Genomic DNA, 21827 nt, shown 5'->3' with positions numbered 1-21827 from the left:
GGATGTCCCAAAAATTCCGGATTGCAAAGACTGCAGACTAAAAATAAACTTGTGTAGAATTTTTGCGTTGGAGGAAGTGACGAAACATGTAGCCTATCGGCGGAAGTTAAGATTTAGGTCCAAATGTTTGATTGTTGAAGGAAGATTGGATTGACAATGAAGGTTAGCAAAGTCAAGACGAAAGTATCTGCTGTCTGCAAGATGCGGGGATTTATGCTTCGACCTTATGTTATTGTTTGTCAATCATGTTGTTCTTGACATTTGTTTACAGTAAATGTAACGGCAGCATTGCTAGTTAGAAGCCAAATTGGTCTGTTGTGTCAGTGTCATACCAAGAAGCTATGCTAGCCCAGACAGGATAGAGTGGCTAGGGTCAGTTGAAATCGCCAAGCGGGCTACATTTTGTGTTCTTGCATTGGACTTATATCGAATTCTGCTTATAATCATTGGATCTCCATTCGCCTTTCATTTACAATAATGCTAACTAAATGCCGAAAGTAGTACGCCTACTCATTCAAGGGTTTTTCTTTTCTTAAACAAAAAAAGTATTTTCTACATTGTAGAATGAGAGTGAAGACATCTAAACTTTGAAATAACACTTATGGAATCATGTAATAAACCATAATAAACAACGTTAAAATGCTGAGACTTCGAGATCATTGAGTTATTTTGGAATCTGTAGCCTGTCTGTTGCGACGTATCAGAACAATGGACAGCCCCCTACAGCAGTGCGGTTTAGATAGGCAATTACCCTATTACAAGCAGCCTATGTGAATGCAGCCGTACACACAGCTGCCTTACCACAAGTAGGCTAGTTATTTATGCATGCAAACAAAAACTGTATAGCAGTTTGGCTTAGAATACCGACAACCTCGAACAGAACAAAACAGTGGTACATAGTAGTAAGCCTAGTAAACAAAATATCACCTCGGATAAGGCATGACACCAACTATATGTATTTTACATTAACAGTTAACAAACGCAGTAAATGAAAGGCCAATGGAAATCCAAATAACAAAAGCATAGCCTACAGCCTAATACAGTGAGATGCAGCCATGCTCAGCTGTTTTGCCAAATAAATGGGGAGTCATTTGGGTACTTGCGTTGGAATAAAATTGAATCCTGCTTATATCACGCTATACCACAAACACAAAAGTTTTTTTTTTTAAATGCATTTGACCAAGAAGTGACAAGTCCACAATCTTGCGGCGCTCTATCAGCACAATGGACAGCGCTCTACACAATAAAGCAAGGTTTTTATAAAACCAACCAGCTCGATTGTTTCAATCTTACCTTTTAAAGAGTTCCAGCTTCCTTGATGCTCTGTGGAATTTCCGGAGAAATTGATAATTCTATTCTCCCCAAATCTTGTAAGATCCCCCTCAAATGACAGTTGTATTAGTTGAGCTTTCTTCTGGCGTAGCGTGCTTCTACTCTGCTGACTGAACATATTTTTCAAAGTGGAAAAAAAGTTGAATTCTCGCATGTAGCTGTGGACGCCCCAAAGTCAGTCCATGTGTCAGTGCAGAAAGCACAGTCGTTTGTCACGACTTCTACCGAGGGTAACTTCTCTCCCTGTTCGGGCGGCGCTCGGCGCTCGGCGTCGCCGGTCTACTAGCCACTACCGATCCCTTTTTCTTTTTCTGGTTGTTTTGTCTGTGTTCCTTTTCACACCTGGTTTTCAATTGCTTTGATTTCTGTGGGTATATAGGGCAGCTGTTACCTGCCGTAATTCGTGCAGGATTAGATTTGTGTGTATTGCGTTCGATGGTATTTGATGTTTGTTTTTTTCGCATTTACGCACGTGTATGTAAAGTGTCGGAACTGTGTTAGTTCCTCCGTGTGTTTGCACGATTATTCGAGAGCGTAGTTTTGGGATTTTTGTTCTGTGCCATTTGCATTGCTGGACTATTATTAAACACGCTCCTCAGACATCCCTGCTCTCCTGCGCCTGACTCCTACACCTCTCACCAAGACGCATGTTATCACAGAATCCTGCACCGACATAATTATGGAGTCAGCAGGAGCGGGCCATGGATCAGGTGATGGCGACGATGGAGCGATGGGAGAGAGGTGGCCTTCCCACACCGTTATCAGCTACACCCCAACCAGTACCACCACTCCAACACCCATGGAGCTAGGAGGTGCTTCAGCGAGGGCGACCGGAGGAGGGGGCCTTTCCTGTGCCAGCTGTGGTCGCAGAGGGCACACTGCCCCCGGGAGTCGAGACGCCAGGCCGAGCACTGCCCGGATACCTCAGGTGAGTCGGCACCAGGCTCACCCAGAGCCCCCTGTTGGTCACGTGTATGTATGGATTGTTTTTCCTAAATTTTCCCCTCTTTCCCGGCATAAGGCGCTAGTAGATTCAGGCGCGGCGGGGAATTTTATTGACCGTGGTTTAGCGAACAGGTTAGGGATTCCCCTTGTTCAGCTGGATAAACCCTTCCCAGTGCACGCCTTAGATAGCCGACCATTAGGGTCAGGGCTAGTCAGGGAGGCCACGGCTCCACTGGATATGGTTACGCAGGAGGGTCACGAGGAGAGAATTAGTCTCTTCCTCATTGATTCTCCTGCGTTTCCGGTGGTGTTGGGGATCCCCTGGTTGGCCCGTCACAACCCCAGGATTTCGTGGCAACAGAGGGCTCTACAGGGGTGGTCGGAGGAGTGCTCAGGCAGGTGTGTAGGAGTTTCCATCGGTGCTACAACGGTGGAGAGTCCAGACCAAGTCTCCACCGTGCACATTCCCTCAGAATATGCCGATTTGGCATATCTGTAAAAAGAAGGCGACCCAATTACCACCTCATCGACGAGGGGATTGTGCGATAAATCTCCTGGTAGGCGCTGCACTTCCCAGGAGTCACGTGTATCCCCTGTCACAGGAGGAGACGGTGGCTATGGAGACATACATATCGGAATCTCTGGGGCAGGGGTTCATTCAGCCCTCCATCTCACCTGCCTCCTCGAGTTTCTTTTTTGTGAAGGAGGGTGGTCTGCGTCCGTGCATTGACTATAGAGGTCTAAATTCCATCACGGTGGGGTATAGTTACCCGCTACCTCTCATTGCCACGGCGATTGAGTCATTTCACGGAGCACGGTTTTTCACAAAACTGGATCTCAGGAGTGCATATAACTTGGTGCGTATCCGGAAGGGAGATGAGTGGAAGACGGCGTTTAGTACCACATCCGGCCATTATGAGTACCTCGTCATGCCGTACGGTTTGAAGAATGCTCCAGCAGTCTTCCAATCTTTTGTGGATGAGATTCTCAGGGATCTGCACGGTCAGGGTGTGGTGGTTTACATCGATGATATTCTGGTCTATTCCGCTACACGGGCCGTGCATGTGTCTCTGGTGCGCAGGGTACTTGGGAGACTGTTGGAGCATGACCTGTACGTCAAGGCTGAGAAATGCTCGTTCTTCCAACAGGCCGTCTCCTTCCTTGGATATCGCATTTCCACATCGGGGTTGGTGATGGAGGATGACCGCATTGCAGCCGTGAGTAATTGGCCGACTCCAACCACGGTAAAGGAGGTGCAGCGGTTCTTAGGGTTTGCCAACTACTACCGGAGGTTTATCCGGGGTTTTGGGCAGGTGGCTGCGCCCATTACGTCACTGCTGAAGGGGGGGCCGACGCGTCTGGGGTGGTCGGCTGAGGCGGACAGGGCTTTTGGTCGCCTGAAGGCTCTTTTTACCTCGGCTCCCGTGCTGGCGCATCCGGACCCCTCTTTGGCATTTATAGTGGAGGTGGACGCATCTGAGGCTGGGGTTGGAGCCGTGCTCTCCCAGCGCTCGGGTGCGCCACCGACGCTCCGCCCCTGTGCTTTCTTTTCTCAGAAGCTCAGCCCGGCGGAGCGAAACTATGACGTGGGGGATCGGGAGCTGCTAGCTGTTGTCAGAGCCCTGAAGGTGTGGAGACATTGGCTTGAGGGGGCCCAGCACCCTTTCCTCATCTGGACTGACCACCGTAATCTAGAGTACATTCGGGCAGCGAGGAGACTGAACCCTCGTCAGGCAAGGTGGGCCATGTTTTTCACCCGATTTAGGTTTACCATCTCCTATAGACCAGGCTCCCAGAACACTAAGGCAGACGCACTGTCCCGACTATATGATACGGAGGAGCGGGCCATTGATCCTGCGCCCATCCTCCCGGCTTCTTGTCTAGTGGCACCTGTAAGGTGGGAGGTGGACGCAGACATTGAGCGAGCATCGCGTGTTGAGCCCACTCCACCACAATGTCCAGCGGGACGGGTGTATGTTCCGCTGGAGGTTAGAGACAGGTTAATTTGGTGGGCTCACACATCCCCCTCCTCTGGTCATCCGGGGATTGGGAGGACGGTGCGATGTCTTAGTGGGAAGTACTGGTGGACCACTTTAGCCAAGGACGTGAGGGTTTATGTGTCCTCCTGCTCAGTGTGCGCTCAGTGCAAGGCTCCTAGGCACCTGCCCAGAGGGAAGTTACAACCCCTTCCCGTTCCACAGCGGCCTTGGTCACACCTGTCGGTTGACTTCTTGACCGATCTGCCACCGTCACAGGGCAACACCACAATCCTGGTCGTTGTGGATCGGTTTTCTAAGTCCTGTCGTCTCCTCCCTTTGCCCGGTCTCCCTACGGCCCTACAGACGGCGGAGGCCCTGTTTACTCACGTCTTCCGGCACTACGGGGTGCCTGAGGATATTGTTTCTGATCGGGGTTCCCAGTTCACGTCCAGGGTGTGGAAGGCATTCATGGAACGTTTGGGGGTCTCGGTCAGCCTGACCTCTGGGTTTCACCCCGAGAGTAATGGGCAGGTGGAAAGAGTGAACCAGGATGTGGGTAGGTTTCTGCGGTCGTATTGCCAGGACCGGCCAGGGGAGTGGGCGAAGTACATCCCCTGGGCGGAGATGGCCCAGAACTCACTCCCCCACTCCTCTACGAACCTGTCGCCCTTCCAATGTGTGTTGGGCTATCAGCCGGTCCTGGTACCATGGCATCAGAGCCAGACCGAGGCTCCTGCGGTGGACGATTGGGTGAAACGCTCAAGGGAAACCTGGGAGGCCGCCCATGGGTACCTTAAACGGGCCGAAGCACGGCAGAAGGCCAGTGCCGACCGCCATCGCAGCGGGTCTGGCTCTCGACCCGAAACCTGCCCCTCCACCTGCCCTGCCGGAAGCTGGGTCCGCGGTTTGTGGGGCCATTCAAAGTCCTGAGGAGAATAAACGAGGTGTGTTATAGGTTACAGCTCCCCCCGTATTACCGTATTAACCCCTCGTTTCATGTGTCTCTCCTCAGGCCGGTGGTGGCTGGTCCGCTTCAAGAAGATGAGGTGCGGGAGGTCCCTCCGCCCCCCCTGGACATCGGGGGGGCGCCGGCGTATGCAGTTCGGTCCATACTGGACTCGAGGCGTCGGGTGGGGGGTCTTCAGTACCTCGTGGACTGGGAGGGGTACGGTCCGGAGGAGAGATGGAGGACGGTGGAGGACGTACTGGATCCTCCTATGCTAAGGGAGTTTCACCGCCTCCATCCGGATCGCCCTGCGCCTCGTCCTCCGGGTCGTCCTCGAGGCCGGCGTCGTCGCGCAGCGGGAGCCGTGCGTCAGGGGGGGTACTGTCACGACTTCTACCGAGGGTAACTTCTCTCCCTGTTCGGGCGGCGCTCGGCGCTCGGCGTCGCCGGTCTACTAGCCACTACCGATCCCTTTTTCTTTTTCTGGTTGTTTTGTCTGTGTTCCTTTTCACACCTGGTTTTCAATTGCTTTGATTTCTGTGGGTATATAGGGCAGCTGTTACCTGCCGTAATTCGTGCAGGATTAGATTTGTGTGTATTGCGTTCGATGGTATTTGATGTTTGTTGTTTTTTTCGCATTTACGCACGTGTATGTAAAGTGTCGGAACTGTGTTAGTTCCTCCGTGTGTTTGCACGATTATTCGAGAGCGTAGTTTTGGGATTTTTGTTCTGTGCCATTTGCATTGCTGGACTATTATTAAACACGCTCCTCAGACATCCCTGCTCTCCTGCGCCTGACTCCTACACCTCTCACCAAGACGCATGTTATCACATCGTTATAGTGGAGAGAGGCCCAGATAATTGTTACAGGATAACAAGTGGGGTCCATTTGAGGCTGCAAAAACTGCAGCTCGACCCTAAACTCAGCTTCCACCAAATATTTTTTTTGCTTAGATCCAGGTTTCGCTTTACATCTAGAAAGTAATGGCTCTCTGGGTCAAGGGCACACAGTGCCGCCACCAGTTGGCAGTTGCCTTTGCTGAATTGTTCTGACATTTCACCAATGACCACATCCAACGTGTTGAGGAACAGTCTTTTACACTCAGTCTCTTTTCCTCTGTCCTGCTGTACTGTCCAGTGGATATATATTCACATCCAGTAGGAACGATTTAATTTTGAATATCGTGTTACTTATGTGGTATTATGGGATATGGTGCTAAACACCTTGGCAGGTTCCTCGTCTTTTTGGAGAGTATATTTCATCATAGACAGAAAAAGTCCGCTGCCCCCCTCCCATCTTGATTCTTATCGTGTCCAATGTCCCCCTCAGTGGTTGCTGGTTAGAAACAAGGAACTCGATAATCACAATCGCCGACAAATACATGAGATTTCTTGCCAGCTGCCGATCATTAACAAGTGTTGAAAGTGACACCAATGGTCCCAATAGCACTTCAAACAATTTTTTATTTCCACAGTGCAATGCTCTTTGCTTGATGCGTGTCTAGCAAATCCTTTGGTACTATCAATATCATTATTTCAGTTAGAATACCCAGCTTGGGTGGAAGACCTTGTCTGCGTTAGCATTGGACCCAAAACAGAACTTTCGACATGGGAAAACAAAATGCAGCATCTGCAGTAACCGAGTATTCTAGCCACTCTCTTCCTATTAGCCAGTTGTTATTAAAGGATTCTACGCTAACCTGGGCTGGCTTCTCTGTTCCAAGATCATCAGGAACAGTCGGGGGTGGAGGCGGCTGTGGAGCCATTATGGCAGCACTTGTGGAAGGGTGGGTATGCTCTGTACATGGAGCTAGCTGCAGCTCGGGAGCATCATCGCTGTTGGGCTTGGCGGCGGCCTCGGTGGTTTGATGCAGCTGCTCATCGCTCTCGTTCTCCTTTGTTTGGGTACTTGGGCGAAGCCAATTTCAGATATCCATCGTGGCAGATTAGTTGGGTCAAGCTAGCTAAATAGACTAAAGCTAATAACGCTAACTCGTTTTATACCTAAGAGTGAAGCAGCCTCAACGGAAAACGTTGAAATCAAATATTACAGGAGGAGGTGTATCACATTATTCACTTAGCCAACGGAGTGTAAACCCAACGGAGTCACACCTAACCACCCAGTGGCTTTCCATAGCCCCCCAGCTGCAACCTGGTCTCAGAGCATTTTGTATTATTCTGTAAGTAAATCCGAGATACTCCATTTAGTATAATATGTTACGTTCGTATGGTATGTATCTATTTTTGTATATGTTACGAATTACAATTTGTGTGATTTGTTACGAATTTGCAAAATGTACAATATTTGTTTGCCTTAACGCTGCAATATGTAACTTTTTGGACGACCTGACCAAATTCACAAATAAATGTTGAGTTATAGATCTGCCATTCTCATTGAAAGCATGTCTAAGAAGCAGTAGATCTGTTCTATGTGCACTATTTCTATGAGTTCCGTTCTTAAGTTTTGTTTTTGCATCTTTTACTTTCGGTTTTGTACACCAGCTTCAAACAGCTGAAAATATATATTTTTGGTTATGGAAAATATTTTTCACAGCGGTTTAGATTGTGCAGAGAATCATTGTACTATAACTGTTTGTTTTTACAAACTGAAATTATGCGAGCTATTCTTATTTTAGCAACCAGAAAATAGCGGTAGCGATTTCTGCATATTTAGCACCTTTTAAGTAACCTTCTGTCTTATGTAACCAAACATAACATATGATACTAATCTATATTGACTATGTTACGTCTAGTCTATGAATAAAGGTTAAATAAATAAAAAATACCAGGCTGCTTACACACACCACATCATGCCCTGTCTATTGTGCTGACACAGAGGAGAGGAGATACAGATCTTTTGCGGGCGCCAACCTCTAACTCAATCATTTTAACTTTTTTGCTATTTTTATATAGGGACATAAAACTGAGGCGGCCAAAGTTTTTAAACTGAAGGGGGCTAAGCCCCCTAGTGGCGCAGGGCCCGAGCTAGTCTTTGATCATGACTCTCAGTTCCATTATATTACACATACAGTACCAGTCCAAAGTTTGGACATGCCTACTCATTCGAAGGTTTTTCTTTATTTTTTAAATTTTTTTCTACATTGTGGAATGAGAGTGAAGTAATCTAAACTATGAAATAACACATATGGAATCATGTAGTAACCAAAACAGTGTTAAACAGATCTAAATAAATTTGAGATTCAAAGTATTCACCCTTTGCCTTGACAGCTTTGCACACTTTTGGCATTCTCTCAACCAGCTTCATGAGGTAGTCACTTGGAATGCATTTCAATTAACAGGTGTGCCATGTTAAAAGTTAAACATTTGCAGAGATCATCCGTTCACCTACTCTGCGTCTCACAAAGACAAGGCGGTTGGAACCAAAAATCTGAAATTTGGACTCATCACACCAAAGGACAGATTTCCACTGGTCTAATGTCCATTGATTGTGTTTCCTGGCCCAAGCAAGTCTCTTCTTCTTATTGGTGTCCTTTTAGTAGTGGTTTCTTTGCAGCAATTTGACCACGAAGGCCTGATTTCACACAGTCTCCTCTGAACAGTTGATGTTGAGATGTGTCTGTTACTTGAACTCTGAAGTATTTATTTGGGCTGCAATTTCTGAGGCTGGTAACTCTAATGAACTTATCCTCTGCAGCAGAGGTAACGCTGGGTCTTACGTTCCTGTGGCGGTCCTCATGACAGCCAGTTTCATCATAGTGCGTAATGGTTTTTGCGACTGTGCTTGAAGAAACTTTCAAAGTTCTTGACATTTTCCAAATTTACTGACCATTACCTAAAAGTAATGATGGACTGTTGTTTCTCTTTGCTTATTTGAGCTCTTCTTGCCATAATATGGACTTGGTCTTTTACCAAATATCTTCTGTATACCAACCCCTACCTTGTCACAACACAACTGATTGGCTCAAATGCATTAAGAAGGAAAGACATTTAACAAGGCACACCTGTTAATTGAAATGCATTCCAGGGGACAACCTCATGAAGCTGGTTGAGAGAATGCCAAGTGTGTGCAAAGCTGTCATCAAGGCAAAGGGTGGCTACTTTGATGAATCTCAAATGTAAAATATATTTTGATTTGTTTAACACTGTTTTGGTTACTACATGATTCCATATGTGTCATTTCATAGTTTTGATGTCTTCACTATTATTCTAAAATGTAGAAAATAGTAAACTAAAGAAAAACCCTTGAATGAGTAGGTGTCAAATCTTTTGACTGGTACTGTATATGGGTGTGTACACACACACACACACAGTGTACAAAACATTAAGGACACCTGCTTTTCCCATGAAATAGACTGACTAGGTGAACCCAGGTGAAAGTTATGATCCCTTATTGATGTCACTTGTTAAAACCTCTTATGGATATGGGGCAGCATTGGGAAGTTTGGATGAAAAGCGTGCCCAGAGTAAACTACCTGTTACTCAGGCCCAGAAGCTAGAATATGCATATAATTAGTAGATTTGGATAGCAAACACTCTAAAGTTGCAAAAACGGTTAAAATAATGTTTGAGTATAACAGAACTCATATGGCAAGCGAAAACCTGAGATAAATCCATCCAGGAAGTGGGAATTATGAGGTTTGTAGTTTAAGTGAATGCCTATCGAATATCCAGTGTCTGTGGGGTCAGATTGCACTTCCTATGGTTTCCAGTAGATGTCAACAGTCTTTAGAAGTTTTTTCAGGCTTCTATTGTGAAAGGGGAAAGAATAAGACCACTCGGAGCAAGTGGCTCAGCTGAAAGCCATAAGTTGTTTATCTCGCGTGGCCGTGCGCACAACGTTCGTTCCCTTTCTAATGAAAACAATATTGTCTGGTTGAAACATTATTGAATATTTATGATAGCACCTTAAGGATTGATTAGAAACATCGTTTGACATGTTTCTACGAACTTTAATGGAACTTTTTTGACTTTGAGTCTGGACTTTGTGCTCGCGTTTTGTGCATTTGAATTACTGGACTAAACGAGCGAACAAAAATGAGGTATTTGGACATAAAGATTAACTTTATCGAACAAAACAAACATTTATTGTCTAACATGGAGACCTGGGAGTGCCATCAGATGAAGATCATCAAAGGTTAGTGATTAATTTTAACGCCATTTCTGACTTTTGTGACACCTCTTCTTGGCTGGAAAATATCTGTATGGTTTTTGTGGCTAGGCGCTGTCCTAACAATCATATGGTGTGCTTTTGCTGTAAAGCCTTTTTGAAATTGGACACTGGTTGGATTAACAAGAATTGTATCTTTTAAAATGGTGTATAATACTTGTATGTTTGAGGAATTTTAATTCTGAGATTTCTGTTGTTTTGAATTTGGCGCCCTGCAATTTCACTGGTTGTTGGCCAGGTGTTCCGCTAGCGGAATCCCCGTCCCAGAAAGATTAAATCCATTAGATCAGTGTAGATGAAGGGGAGGAGACAGGTTAAATAAGTATTTTTAAGCCTTGAGCCAATTGAGACATGGATTGTGTATGTGTGCCATTTAGAGGAATGGGCAAGACAAAATATTTAACTGCCTTTGAATGGGGTGTGGTAGTAGGTGTCAGGTGCACTGGTTTGTGTCAAGAATTAATGCTGCTGGGTTTTTCCACACTCAATAGTTTCCCTCCTGTGTGTATCAAGAATGGTCCACCACCCAAAGGATGTCCAGCCAGTCAACATGGGCCCGCATCCCTGTGGGACACCTTGTAAAACCCATGCCCTGACAAATTGAGGCTGTTTTGAGGGAAAATATTGCAACTCAATATTAGGAAGGTGTCCTTAATGTGTTGTACACTCAGTGTTTATGGGGGTAATGATGTATGGCAGTCAGATGTTTTAGTTACGATTACAGCTGTCTGATGGGTGTTAATGGCTAGATGGGTAATGTTAAGCGTGGCACACATAAACCTTTACTTTGCGATACTTCCTCAATTCCCGACATGGAAGACGTTTTGTCTTCTAAACTTCCATGTCTAGTTGTTGGGGGTTTGTTGGAATTTAGGAATGTAGAAGTAATCCAACAGTATGTACGCGGTCATCTTGTCTATTTTAAATCTTCTCTCATTGATCGAGATGGGTGAGTGTCATGACATGTAGCACTTTGGGCTGGACATCCACCTGTCTCAATGAATGAGAGAAGATTTGAAATGGACAAGATGGCGGCGTACACATTGTTGGATTACTTCATGGAGCAAAAAAGTATATTTTTTAACAGAGCATCAAACAAACTCCCTGCATTTGGACATGGCAGTTTAGAAGACTTGTTTCCTTCCAAGTTGGAATTGAGGAAGGATCACCAAATAAAGGTTGATGGAAAATTCAATGTGCTAGTTTTTACATTACCTACCTAATAACGCCTATCAGCCAGCTGGAACAGTAATAATGGTCTGACTGGGCATATATATGTGTTGTTGTCCTCCAATGAAGCCTGCAGGTACATGGTGGAGGTGTTAGTCTGTCAATGGGCTGGAACTGGATGTCATCATCGATGAGTCTTTGATCATAACCACTAACATAATGTACACAATTCTCAATACAATCAGTTGTGAATTATGTCAATGATGTACTCCTCTTTTCTCCTGGACGGTGACCTCCAGTATGATTGAGCTGGCTGTGGTGGAGACTACTGTGCAGCACTCCAGCCAGTCGTGATGAAACCATGTAAGTTGAGCAAGGTGTCAGTCTCACAAGAACCAATTTCACATACATTCACTTGTCACCCCCCATATTTTCCTTGTCAATGTGAAATATAATTACTTTCAGAGATAACGTCTTCAACATCATTGGCCCTTTTGATGTGCCAAGATATATCTACAGTACGGAGAGGAAGAAGTTTGTACCGTAAGTATAAATGTGTGTGTTGACTTCGTCTGCATGGGTCATGGTCCTATGGTCCAAATATTATACCAAATACACTCTAGAATAAATGTTATTTCTAATGAAACCACCATATCAAGACATCCCTCAGTGAAGCTGTTGTTTGTTCTTCCCCCAGCCTTACCATGACCACCCACTCTGCTCCATGTCTCTGTGGCTCAGCGAGGGACAAGGCAGAGTTCTTCAGGGAACGCTACACACTCCTACAGCAGGTCAGTTCGCTCCATTTTTTTGGCCTTTGAATGAATCCTATATTGCTGGTCTTTGATATACAAAAAAGTCCCCTGACACGCTGCTCTGCAACCTCTGAGGTTGTTGTAAGAGAATGTGTTCCAAATCCACTTGCCAAATAAATGTAAAGTAAGTACATGATAGTGAAATGTGTACCATGATCCACATTGACACTTAGGCCATCGGCATGAGCTCTTCACCCCACCTGTAATAGAGGCAGGGCCGCTGCAGAAGAAAGCAGGAACACATTTCAGGTAATAACGCTGTTATAACTTAAAGACACACTTTACGTGTTTAATCGATTTTACATAAGCTATGAGGACATTTTCCAGACTTTCCTCAAGTGTTGTGAATGGATTGCCCTGATCTTGATCTGTGCTTGTTTTCAGCTTAAGACTGTTGAAGCACTTTTAGGTAGTACGGCTAAGCTACGAGAGATCATTGTCTTGGGGATGGTCACACACGCTAAAGAGGTGAGCAGCTAAAATCATGTTAAGGACTTTGAATTGGAAAATATAGTAATATCTGCAATACAAATGAATGAATATACACTACCGTTAAAAAGTTTGGGGTCACTTAGAAATGTCCTTGTTTTTGAAAGAAAAGCAAAAAAATGTATCCATTAAAATAACATCAAATTGATCAGAAATACAGTGTAGACATTGTTAATAGTACATGACTATTGTAGCTGGAAACAGCAGATTTCTTTGAATGGAATATCTACAGTGGGAACAAGTATTTGATACACTGCCGATTTTGCAGGTTTTCCTACTTACAAAGCATGTAGAGGTCTGTAATTTTGATCATAGGTATACTTCAACTGTGAGAGACGGAATCTAAAACAAAAATCCAGAAAATCACATTGTATGATTTTAAGTAATTCATTTGCATTTTTTTGCATGCATGTATTTGATACATCAGAAAAGCAGAACTTAATATTTGGTACAGAAACCTTTGTTTGCAATTAGAGATCATACGTTTCCTGTAGTTCTTGACCAGGTTTGCGCACGCTGCAGCAGTGTATCAAATACTTGTTCTCCCCATTGTACAGAGGCCCATTTATCAGCATCCATCACTCCTGTGTTCCAATGGCACGTTGTGTTAACTAATCCAAGTGTATCATTTTAAAAGGATAAATGATCATTAGAAAACCCTTTTGCAATTATGTTAGTACAGCTGAAAAATGTTGTCCTGATTAAAGAAGCAATAAAACGGGCCTTTAGACTAGTTGAGTATCTTTAGCATTAGCATTTGAGGGTTCGATTACAGGCTCAAAATGGCCAGAAACAAAGAATCTTCTTCTGAAACTCGTCAGTCTATTCATGTTCTGAGAAATGAAGGTTATTCCATGCGAAAAATTGGCAAGAAACTGAAGATCTCGTACAACGCTGTGTACTACTCCCTTCACAGCTCAAACTGGCTCTAACCAGAATAGAAAGAGGAGGCCCCAGTGCACAACTGAGCAAAAGGACAAGTACATTAGTGTCTAGATTGAGAAGCAGACACCTCAAGTCCTCAACTGGCAGCTTCATTTAAATAGTACCCGCAAAATAACAGTCTCAACGTCAACAGTGAAAAGGAGACTCTTGCATGCTGGCCTTCGAGGCTGTGGGGATCTTTTTCAGCGGCAGGGACTGGGAGACTAATCAGGATCGAGGGAAAGATTAATGGAGCAGACATACAAACAGATCCTTGATGAAAACATGCTCCAGAGCGCTCAGGACCTCAGACTGGGGCGAAGATTCACCTTCCAACAGGACAACGACCCTAGGCACATAGCCAAGACAACGCAGGAGTGGCTTCGGGACATGTCTCTGAATGTCCTTGAGTGGCCCAGCCAGAGCTCGGACTTGAACCCGATTGAACATCTCTGGAGAGACCTGAAAATAGCTGTGCAGCGACACTCCCCATCCAACCTGACAGAGCTTGAGGATCTGCAGAGAAGAATGGGAGAAACTCCCCAAATATAGGTGTGCCATCGAACCAGGGACTGGAATCGAACCAAGGACTGTAGTGACGCCACTTTCACTGAGATGCAGTGCCTTTGACCGCTGTGCCACTCGGGAGCCAATTATGGGGTATTGTCTGTAGATTGAGAGAAAAAAATATATTTACTCCATTTTAGAATAAGGCTGTAATGTAACAAAGTGTGGAAAAAGTCAAGAGGTCTGAATACTATACACACACAATCAGAGCGTTTGTTGCAATGTTTGTTGTTGAAACCTGTCGAATGCTGAAACCTGAACTTATTTTTATATACTTTGTTTTATTTTGAATCCTGTGACTTTTGGGCTAAATTGGGCTAAATTGTGAGCACTGAGTGCTGCTACACCAGTAGCTGGACACCGCTCCCGGGATCCTGCCAGATTTTTATTTATTTTTAACCTTTATTTAACCAGGCAAGTCAGTTAAGAACAAATTCTTATTTTCAATGACGGCCTAGGAACAGTGGGTTAAGGGGCAGAACAACAGATTTGTACCATGTCAGCTCAGGGGTTTGAACTTGCAACCGGTTACTAGTCCAACGCTCTAACCACTAGGCTACCCTGCCGCCCCAGATTCTGTAGCGGGGGAGAGACGTGAAAGCCCAGCTAGCCTAGCTGGCTCGGCGGTCTCAAATGGAGGCCGCCATTGAACGTTTCCAACGTTGCAGGAGCTGCGTTTACTTTGTTTTGTTCCGGGAAAATGTTGACTTTCAATGTAGTAACTGCTTGCTTGCAGAGGACTACAAGAGTGAAGTAGCTACTCTTAGCAAGCAAGTTACAAACCTACATAAGCTACTGGGGAACCCACGGCCACCTTTTTTCTTCCACACCAGTAGCTGGACACCGCTCTGGTCTGGTGGAAGTTTCACCGCCGTGTCGGCTCTCCACAGCCGACTGACCGGTGCTAAGGAGTGGGCCATCCCTGAAGGGGTCTCCCCCTTCCCTGGAGAACGGAGCTGATCTCGACCCAACCAACCAGCCATGGAGGTATGTCACTCGCCGTGGAAATCGAAGAAGGCGTCCTCTGGCAACGGGGGTCTCCATGGAGATGTTGAGCCCGGAACTGACACAGACCAGAAACGGCTTTGCCTTCGTCCATGGTGGCTTCCCAATCAAGATCAGATCCGGAGGTACCTGCGTCTTCGTCCTCGGCTCTGTCTCCCTCTCCGGTGTCTTCTACCTCGGGTTCACCAGACCGTGAGGCTGCTGAGAGACCGGCCCATTCAACATCACCAGCTGTCATCATAGGCAGCTCTACGGTGAGAAACATCTCGGTCCCCTTGGCAAAAACCCTGTGCTACCCAGGAGCACGAGTACAGGACATAACAAGGCTGCTTCCGACTGTTCTACCACAGATGCCGGGAGCTGACACTGTCGTAGTCCATGTGTTGCTCAAACGACATTAGGAGGGCTAGCTCGGAACATTTGAAAATTGATTTTAAAGAACTGATTTTAGCATTAAAAGACAACAAAAAAAACAGCCAATAATTTCAGGTCCAGTACCATCGTTGGGCCGTGGGTGTGAAACTCATTTCAAGGCTGCTTTGAAACAGTGACTGGTAAATTATCCAAGACCAGCTCAGTTAATCCCTACCATTGTGACAATGAGTCGCCATAATGCTGCATCAAATGTACATGATCTTAGGGGCATTGGCAAACACAATGTAAGTAATTTAATTGTACCCCTAATTGCACCGAATACATCTGTTTATCCTATAGCTATTGTAAGCCGTAATCATGAGCCTATAATCCAGAGTTACACTGTTAGCACTGAGGCGGTGTGCAATAGTAGTAAGACCACTTTATGCTGCTCATCCTGCACTATCAGCTCCAATGTAAATAACATGAGTAAGTCTACCTCTGATAACGACTTACGGAGGTGGTCCCTGAACAGGGACAGCTCAGCGGAAATTTCAGAGCGCCACCTATAGTACTCGAGTATAGTACTCAATAAATCTCAAACTTTCATAAAAATACACATGCAAGGTACTGAATTAAAGCTACACTCGTTGTGAATCTAGCCACCAAGTCAGATTTGTAAAATGCTTTTCGGCGAAAGCATGAGAAGCTATTATCTGATAGCATGCACCCCCCCAAAATACCAGCACGACACGTAAACAACAGATTTTGCGGTAGCCGGCGCTACCCAAAACGCAGAAATAAAATATAAAACATTCATTACCTTGGACGAGCTTCTTTGTTGGCACTCCTATATGTCCCATAAACATCACAATTGGGTCTTTTTCCCGATTAAATCCGTCATTGTATACCCAAAATGTCATTTGCTGAAGGCCAGTCTGATGCTGCAAAAAGCCCATTTACAAGACGCAACGACACTTTTTAAAATTACAAAAGTCGCCTATAAACTTTTACAAATCACTTCAAACAACTTTTCTAAACCAACTTTAGGTATTAATAAACGTCAATGATGTATCAAATTGATCACGGGGCGATCTGTATTCGATAGCAGCAAGTCTGGAAATCATCGTCCATTTTTTCAGTTTCACAACATACTGTGGTGCGCCTCAAGAAAGGAGGGGTCTGTAACCAAGGACAAATGAGTCAGAAATTGAAAGCAATGGCGACATCGTGTGGAAGCGTGTGTAGGCGTTTACAGGGGATTCGCATATATTTTCTGTCGCGTTAAATAATACATTGAATGGCGGACGAATATTTTTTTTGTGTTTTTGGTAAACAGTTTTACCAGGGATTTTTACTCCTAAACACGTTCTGTTATAGCCACAGACCCGATTTAACCAGTTTTAGAGACTTCAGAGTGTTTTCTATACACACATACAGTGCCTTGCGAAAGTATTCGGCCCCCTTGAACTTTGCGACCTTTTGCCACATTTCAGGCTTCAAACATAAAGATATAAAACTATTTTTTGTGAAGAATCAACAACAAGTGGGACACAATCATGAAGTGGAACGACATTTATTGGATATTTCAAACTTTTTTAACAAATCAAAAACTGAAAAATTGGGCGTGCAAAATTATTCAGCCCCTTTACTTTCAGTGCAGCAAACTCTCTCCAGAAGTTCAGTGAGGATCTCTGAATGATCCAATGTTGACCTAAATGACTAATGATGATAAATACAATCCACCTGTGTGTAATCAAGTCTCCGTATAAATGTACCTGCACTGTGATAGTCTCAGAGGTCCGTTAAAAGCGCAGAGAGCATCATGAAGAACAAGGAACACACCAGGCAGGTCCGAGATACTGTTGTGAAGAAGTTTAAAGCCGGATTTGGATACAAAAAGATTTCCCAAGCTTTAAACATCCCAAGGAGCACTGTGCAAGCGATAATATTGAAATGGAAGGAGTATCAGACCACTGCAAATCTACCAAGACCTGGCCGTCCCTCTAAACTTTCAGCTCATACAAGGAGAAGACTGATCAGAGATGCAGCCAAGAGGCCCATGATCACTCTGGATGAACTGCAGAGATCTACAGCTGAGGTGGGAGACTCTGTCCATAGGACAACAATCAGTCGTATATTGCACAAATCTGGCCTTTATGGAAGAGTGGCAAGAAGAAAGACATTTCTTAAAGATATCCATAAAAAGTGTCGTTTAAAGTTTGCCACAAGCCACCTGGGAGACACACCAAACATGTGGAAGAAGGTGCTCTGGTCAGATGAAACCAAAATTGAACTTTTTGGCAACAATGCAAAACGTTATGTTTGGCGTAAAAGCAACACAGCTGAACACACCATCCCCACTGTCAAACATGGTGGTGGCAGCATCATGGTTTGGGCCTGCTTTTCTTCAGCAGGGACAGGGAAGATGGTTAAAATTGATGGGAAGATGGATGGAACCAAATACAGGACCATTCTGGAAGAAAACCTGATGGAGTCTGCAAAAGACCTGAGACTGGGACGGAGATTTGTCTTCCAACAAGACAATGATCCAAAACATAAAGCAAAATCTACAATGGAATGGTTCAAAAATAAACATATCCAGGTGTTAGAATTGCCAACTCAAAGTCCAGACCTGAATCCAATCGAGAATCTGTGGAAAGAACTGAAAACTGCTGTTCACAAATGCTCTCCATCCAACCTCACTGAGCTCGAGCTGTTTTGCAAGGAGGAATGGGAAAACATTTCAGTCTCTCGATGTGCAAAACTGATAGAGACATACCCCAAGCGACTTACAGCTGTAATCGCAGCAAAAGGTGGCGCTACAAAGTATTAACTTAAGGGGGCTGAATAATTTTGCACGCCCAATTTTTCAGTTTTTGATTTGTTAAAAAAGTTTGAAATATCCAATAAATGTCATTCCACTTCATGATTGTGTCCCACTTGTTGTTGATTCTTCACAAAAAAAATACAGTTGTATATCTTTGTTTGAAGCCTGAAATGTGGCAAAAGGTCGCAAAGTTCAAGGGGGCCGAATACTTTCGCAAGGCACTGTATAATAGGTCTTCGAGTTGCTCCATCTCATTACCTCTAAAGCAGCCTTTACCAAGCTATGGGGTTGCAAGAGAAATTCTACACAGATCATACAAAATTGACTGATGATCTTCCCAATACCTTTCTGATGCATTTGTCACTTCAAACCATTTCTACATTAACTGTTCACAGGCTAGTATTCTTCGGTGGCTACGGATATATGGCACAAGGAGCTCACAGAGGGACATTTGAATACGATGAAACTTCATTCATGGTATGGTCAATTAATTGCACAACCCTTGAAACCTTCAGCTGCTTTTAACACCAGTATGAAAATGGTCTGTTAAGTGTATCTGTCTGCAGCAAAGGGAGTTTTTTTTTTTTTACTGAAACGGGGATGGACAACCTGGATTACCAATAAGAAACGCACATTTTTGTTCCGTAGTTAAATGTTTGCATGCCCTAATGAAAACAATCCCTTCTCTGTGTGTTGTAACAGGGAGATAATCCGGGGCGGGGCTGGAACAACCACATTCACATCCTGGACCTGTCCACCTGGAGCCAGCCAGTCACCAAAGTAACTGCATTCCCTTAAATCATGTCACAACTTTCTGTGTTGGAAGCCATTTTGCACATCTGTTTCAATGGGAGCTCCAGTCTCACCTCTCCATTCCCCCTTTCTATTGAAGGGTAATGCCCCATCTCCCCGGGCAGCACATGCCTGTGCCAAGGTGGGCAACCGAGGCTATGTGTTTGGGGGGCGTTACAGGGTAAGTAGGAATGTTCTGAAAAGAGATTACTCAAGTTCCTGCTGAGTTTACGGTCACACTGTCTAATGTGAAATTGTATCACGGGCCTGTAGATGGATGTTGACCATGTTCATTTCTATGACTTATCACATAAAGGATCTTGTATTCTAAATGTTTGATGCTTTGTCTCTTTTACAACAGGATTACCGCCTGAACGACTTGCACTACATCGACATGGATTCCTGGGAGTGGCATGAAATGTAGTCCTCATCCAAAATGTCTTCATGCATGTTATAACATTAAACACCTTTTTTTAGGGGAAGGGGCTGTGCTCTAACCCATAGATGTACCTCTGTTCACCTTTATGGGACTAACCCTTTACCCCGGTCCTATTTCCCCTTGACCTTCCCTTGCCCCTCTACAGGAGTGTTCCTCAGCAGGGTCCTGTGGGACGCTCATGGCACTCCCTCACCCCCGTGTCACCTGATCACATCTTCCTGTTCGGAGGCTTCACAACATATAGAGAGACACTGAGTGAGTGAAGAATACTTCCTTATCCATTTTCCTTGAGTCCATGGCATGACCAAATGTTTTTATTCCTCCATCCTTTTGTAATATATACAGGTGACGCTTGGCTGTACTGCGTCAGCAAGAACAAGTGGCAGCAGTACAAGCACAATCATACACAGAGCCCCAGGTAATATCACAAGAGAGAAACCAAATTAGTGGTAATGAATGGGAGCTGCTTGTTTCACTGTTTGTGTGTGTGTGTCCTTAGTCATTTTCCTATTTTTTTGTGTCAGGCTCTGGCACACGGCCTGTTCCGGTCCTGATGGGGAGGTCTTTGTGTTTGGCGGTTGTGCCAATAACCTGCTGTCCCATCAGCGAGCAGTGAGTACAGTGAGACCACAAGTGTCACTTAAAATTAGAACTACAAACTGATTGATAACAAGGTTTACTACCAAGTATGGTTTGAATAAAGATATGTCAATTGCCTTTAACAGGCTCACAGCAAAGAGTTGCTGGTGTTCACGGTTCAACCAAAGTCACTTGTCTGGTGAGTAGAGAAACAACCCTGAACCCAGACAAAAACATGGCCCTAACTACTGGGTTTTGTTTATTAGGGAGGGCATGCAACAACAAAGGTTCAGTAGTCAGTCTGTTTGGTGCCTAATGAACACATATTTTAGTCAATGTAAAACTTGCTTGTCCCCCTCTCTAGGTTCTGTATGGAAGCAGCATTGCAGCACAGAGAGTTGCTGGCTGCGTCATGGGACTGCTTGCCTAAACACCTGCTACACAGTCTCAAACAGAGGATGGGAGGCATCAATGCACTGGGGTCATGAGGCATATACCACCACATTCTATGGGATGCCGGGGTGTGTGTGGACAGCCATGACCTTGGTGCTAGCTGAACAAAGAGGACAGCTCAACCCATCTTGTCATGAGTGTTATTAATTTAGTGAAAAAATTGTAGGCTTTTGATGGGAGTGGTGTTGGCCAGTCAGCAAGCATGGCAATGTTCATTATCCTTACGTGTGAATTTGTCATGCCAGTGTTTGAAAATGTATATATTTTTTTAAAGTGAAAGTACCATGTTCAGTCCTGCTGGAAAGGTGTTATACCTTTGACCATGTTAGTCAGAAGAGGCTTGTGTAGTATTTTCTGTTTTTAATCAGGTAATAATACCAGTTGCACTGAAGTTACCACAAAAAGTTTCTCATTTTGTATTATTTGCACAAGTTTCATTTTGAAGAAAAAATACATGTAAAATCAGATTTTGTTCGGACATTTTGCATATTGCTTTCCCCCTCCCTGTCATCTTGAAGTAAAGATCCAGGAAAATGTAATGCTTCGGTGCACAAGCTTTTCCTGTCATCCAATTGCAGACATCATAGTACTATTAAGGGTGGGGTTAACTCATTGTTTCGTGAAGAAAGTCCATGTCGACTAAATTGTATAGGTCTATTTCTTCTTGGCTGCCATTAGGTTAGGTGCTGACACTTTAACTTTGCCTGGGATGTTTCTTGATAAATCTGTATCCTGAAATGAGAAAAGGATGGTTGTTGTTTTGTGCCAAGTGGCTACGCAGTCATTCATATCAAGTAATAGCTAAGGTGCTTACATATTCTAGAATGTCAAATTGATTTTATATACATAAATCACCCGTTTATAAATGGCAAAGCTCTCAGTATAGTGATGCAAGTCTTTAGATGTTGTACGCAATGTTATATTCCCTTTTGCGCGACTCTTAATTTTGCTGTTCAATTCTCCGTGTAGCCTGCTGCATGCCAAAGTAAAGGAAACACTAACTTGTTGGCCACCACTATGCCTCTTGGCATAGATTCTACAACTGTCTGTAGCTTTCAATATACTTTGTATTCTTCATTT

At 44.5% G+C, this 21827-nt stretch overlaps 2 protein-coding genes across 8 annotated transcripts in view; one reads left to right on the top strand and one right to left on the bottom strand.

Annotated features, from left to right (window-relative positions):
- Nucleotides 1–76: 76 nt before the first annotated feature.
- LOC110505204 (kelch domain-containing protein 2) lies at nucleotides 77–21493 on the top strand. 5 transcript variants are annotated; one of them, XM_021584275.3, is made up of 15 exons: nucleotides 77–162; nucleotides 11800–11863; nucleotides 11966–12043; nucleotides 12198–12291; nucleotides 12489–12564; nucleotides 12700–12783; nucleotides 18880–18961; nucleotides 19187–19264; nucleotides 19377–19457; nucleotides 19638–19696; nucleotides 19861–19970; nucleotides 20061–20133; nucleotides 20240–20327; nucleotides 20441–20493; nucleotides 20659–21493. In XM_021584275.3, exons 7-15 carry the CDS (start codon nucleotides 18908–18910, stop codon nucleotides 20780–20782), a joined length of 720 nt encoding a protein of 239 aa, XP_021439950.1. In that variant the 5' UTR covers nucleotides 77–162; nucleotides 11800–11863; nucleotides 11966–12043; nucleotides 12198–12291; nucleotides 12489–12564; nucleotides 12700–12783; nucleotides 18880–18907; the 3' UTR covers nucleotides 20783–21493. The 5 variants fall into 5 exon arrangements, with proteins under 5 accessions (XP_021439950.1, XP_090076533.1, XP_036818821.1 ...); XM_036962926.2 differs by lacking the exon at nucleotides 77–162 and adding an exon at nucleotides 5978–7382; XM_090220407.1 differs by lacking the exon at nucleotides 18880–18961.
- nemf (nuclear export mediator factor) overlaps nucleotides 21093–21827 on the bottom strand; it is a 34668-nt gene continuing 33933 nt past the window's right edge. For all 3 annotated transcript variants that reach the window (XR_016491841.1, XR_002470712.3, XM_021584269.3), the window contains exon 32: nucleotides 21093–21479. Coding sequence is in view for 1 of the 3 variants with exons in the window: in XM_021584269.3 (XP_021439944.1) it covers nucleotides 21402–21479 (78 nt within the window). In the remaining 2 variants the exon portion in view is untranslated. The remainder of the gene's footprint in view (nucleotides 21480–21827) is intronic.

Source organism: Oncorhynchus mykiss, chromosome 25, assembly GCF_057628025.1.
Source record: "Oncorhynchus mykiss isolate SJ-2025 chromosome 25, ASM5762802v1, whole genome shotgun sequence".
Classification (NCBI taxonomy): Eukaryota; Metazoa; Chordata; class Actinopteri; order Salmoniformes; family Salmonidae; genus Oncorhynchus; species Oncorhynchus mykiss.
Note: the sequence above shows the minus strand (reverse complement) of the source record. Positions and strands in the feature narration are given on the sequence as shown.

Bases quoted from the DNA above. Each gene is read 5' to 3' on its own strand.
- LOC110505204 (XM_036962925.2), top strand. From the start codon at position 18,767: ATGGGGTTGCAAGAGAAATTCTACACAGATCATACAAAATTGACTGAT. The intron at 19,697-19,860 runs GTAGTCCTCATC...GCCCCTCTACAG, and splicing joins TCCTGGGAGTGGCATGAAAT to GAGTGTTCCTCAGCAGGGTC. The intron at 20,328-20,440 runs GTGAGTACAGTG...TGCCTTTAACAG, and splicing joins TGCTGTCCCATCAGCGAGCA to GCTCACAGCAAAGAGTTGCT.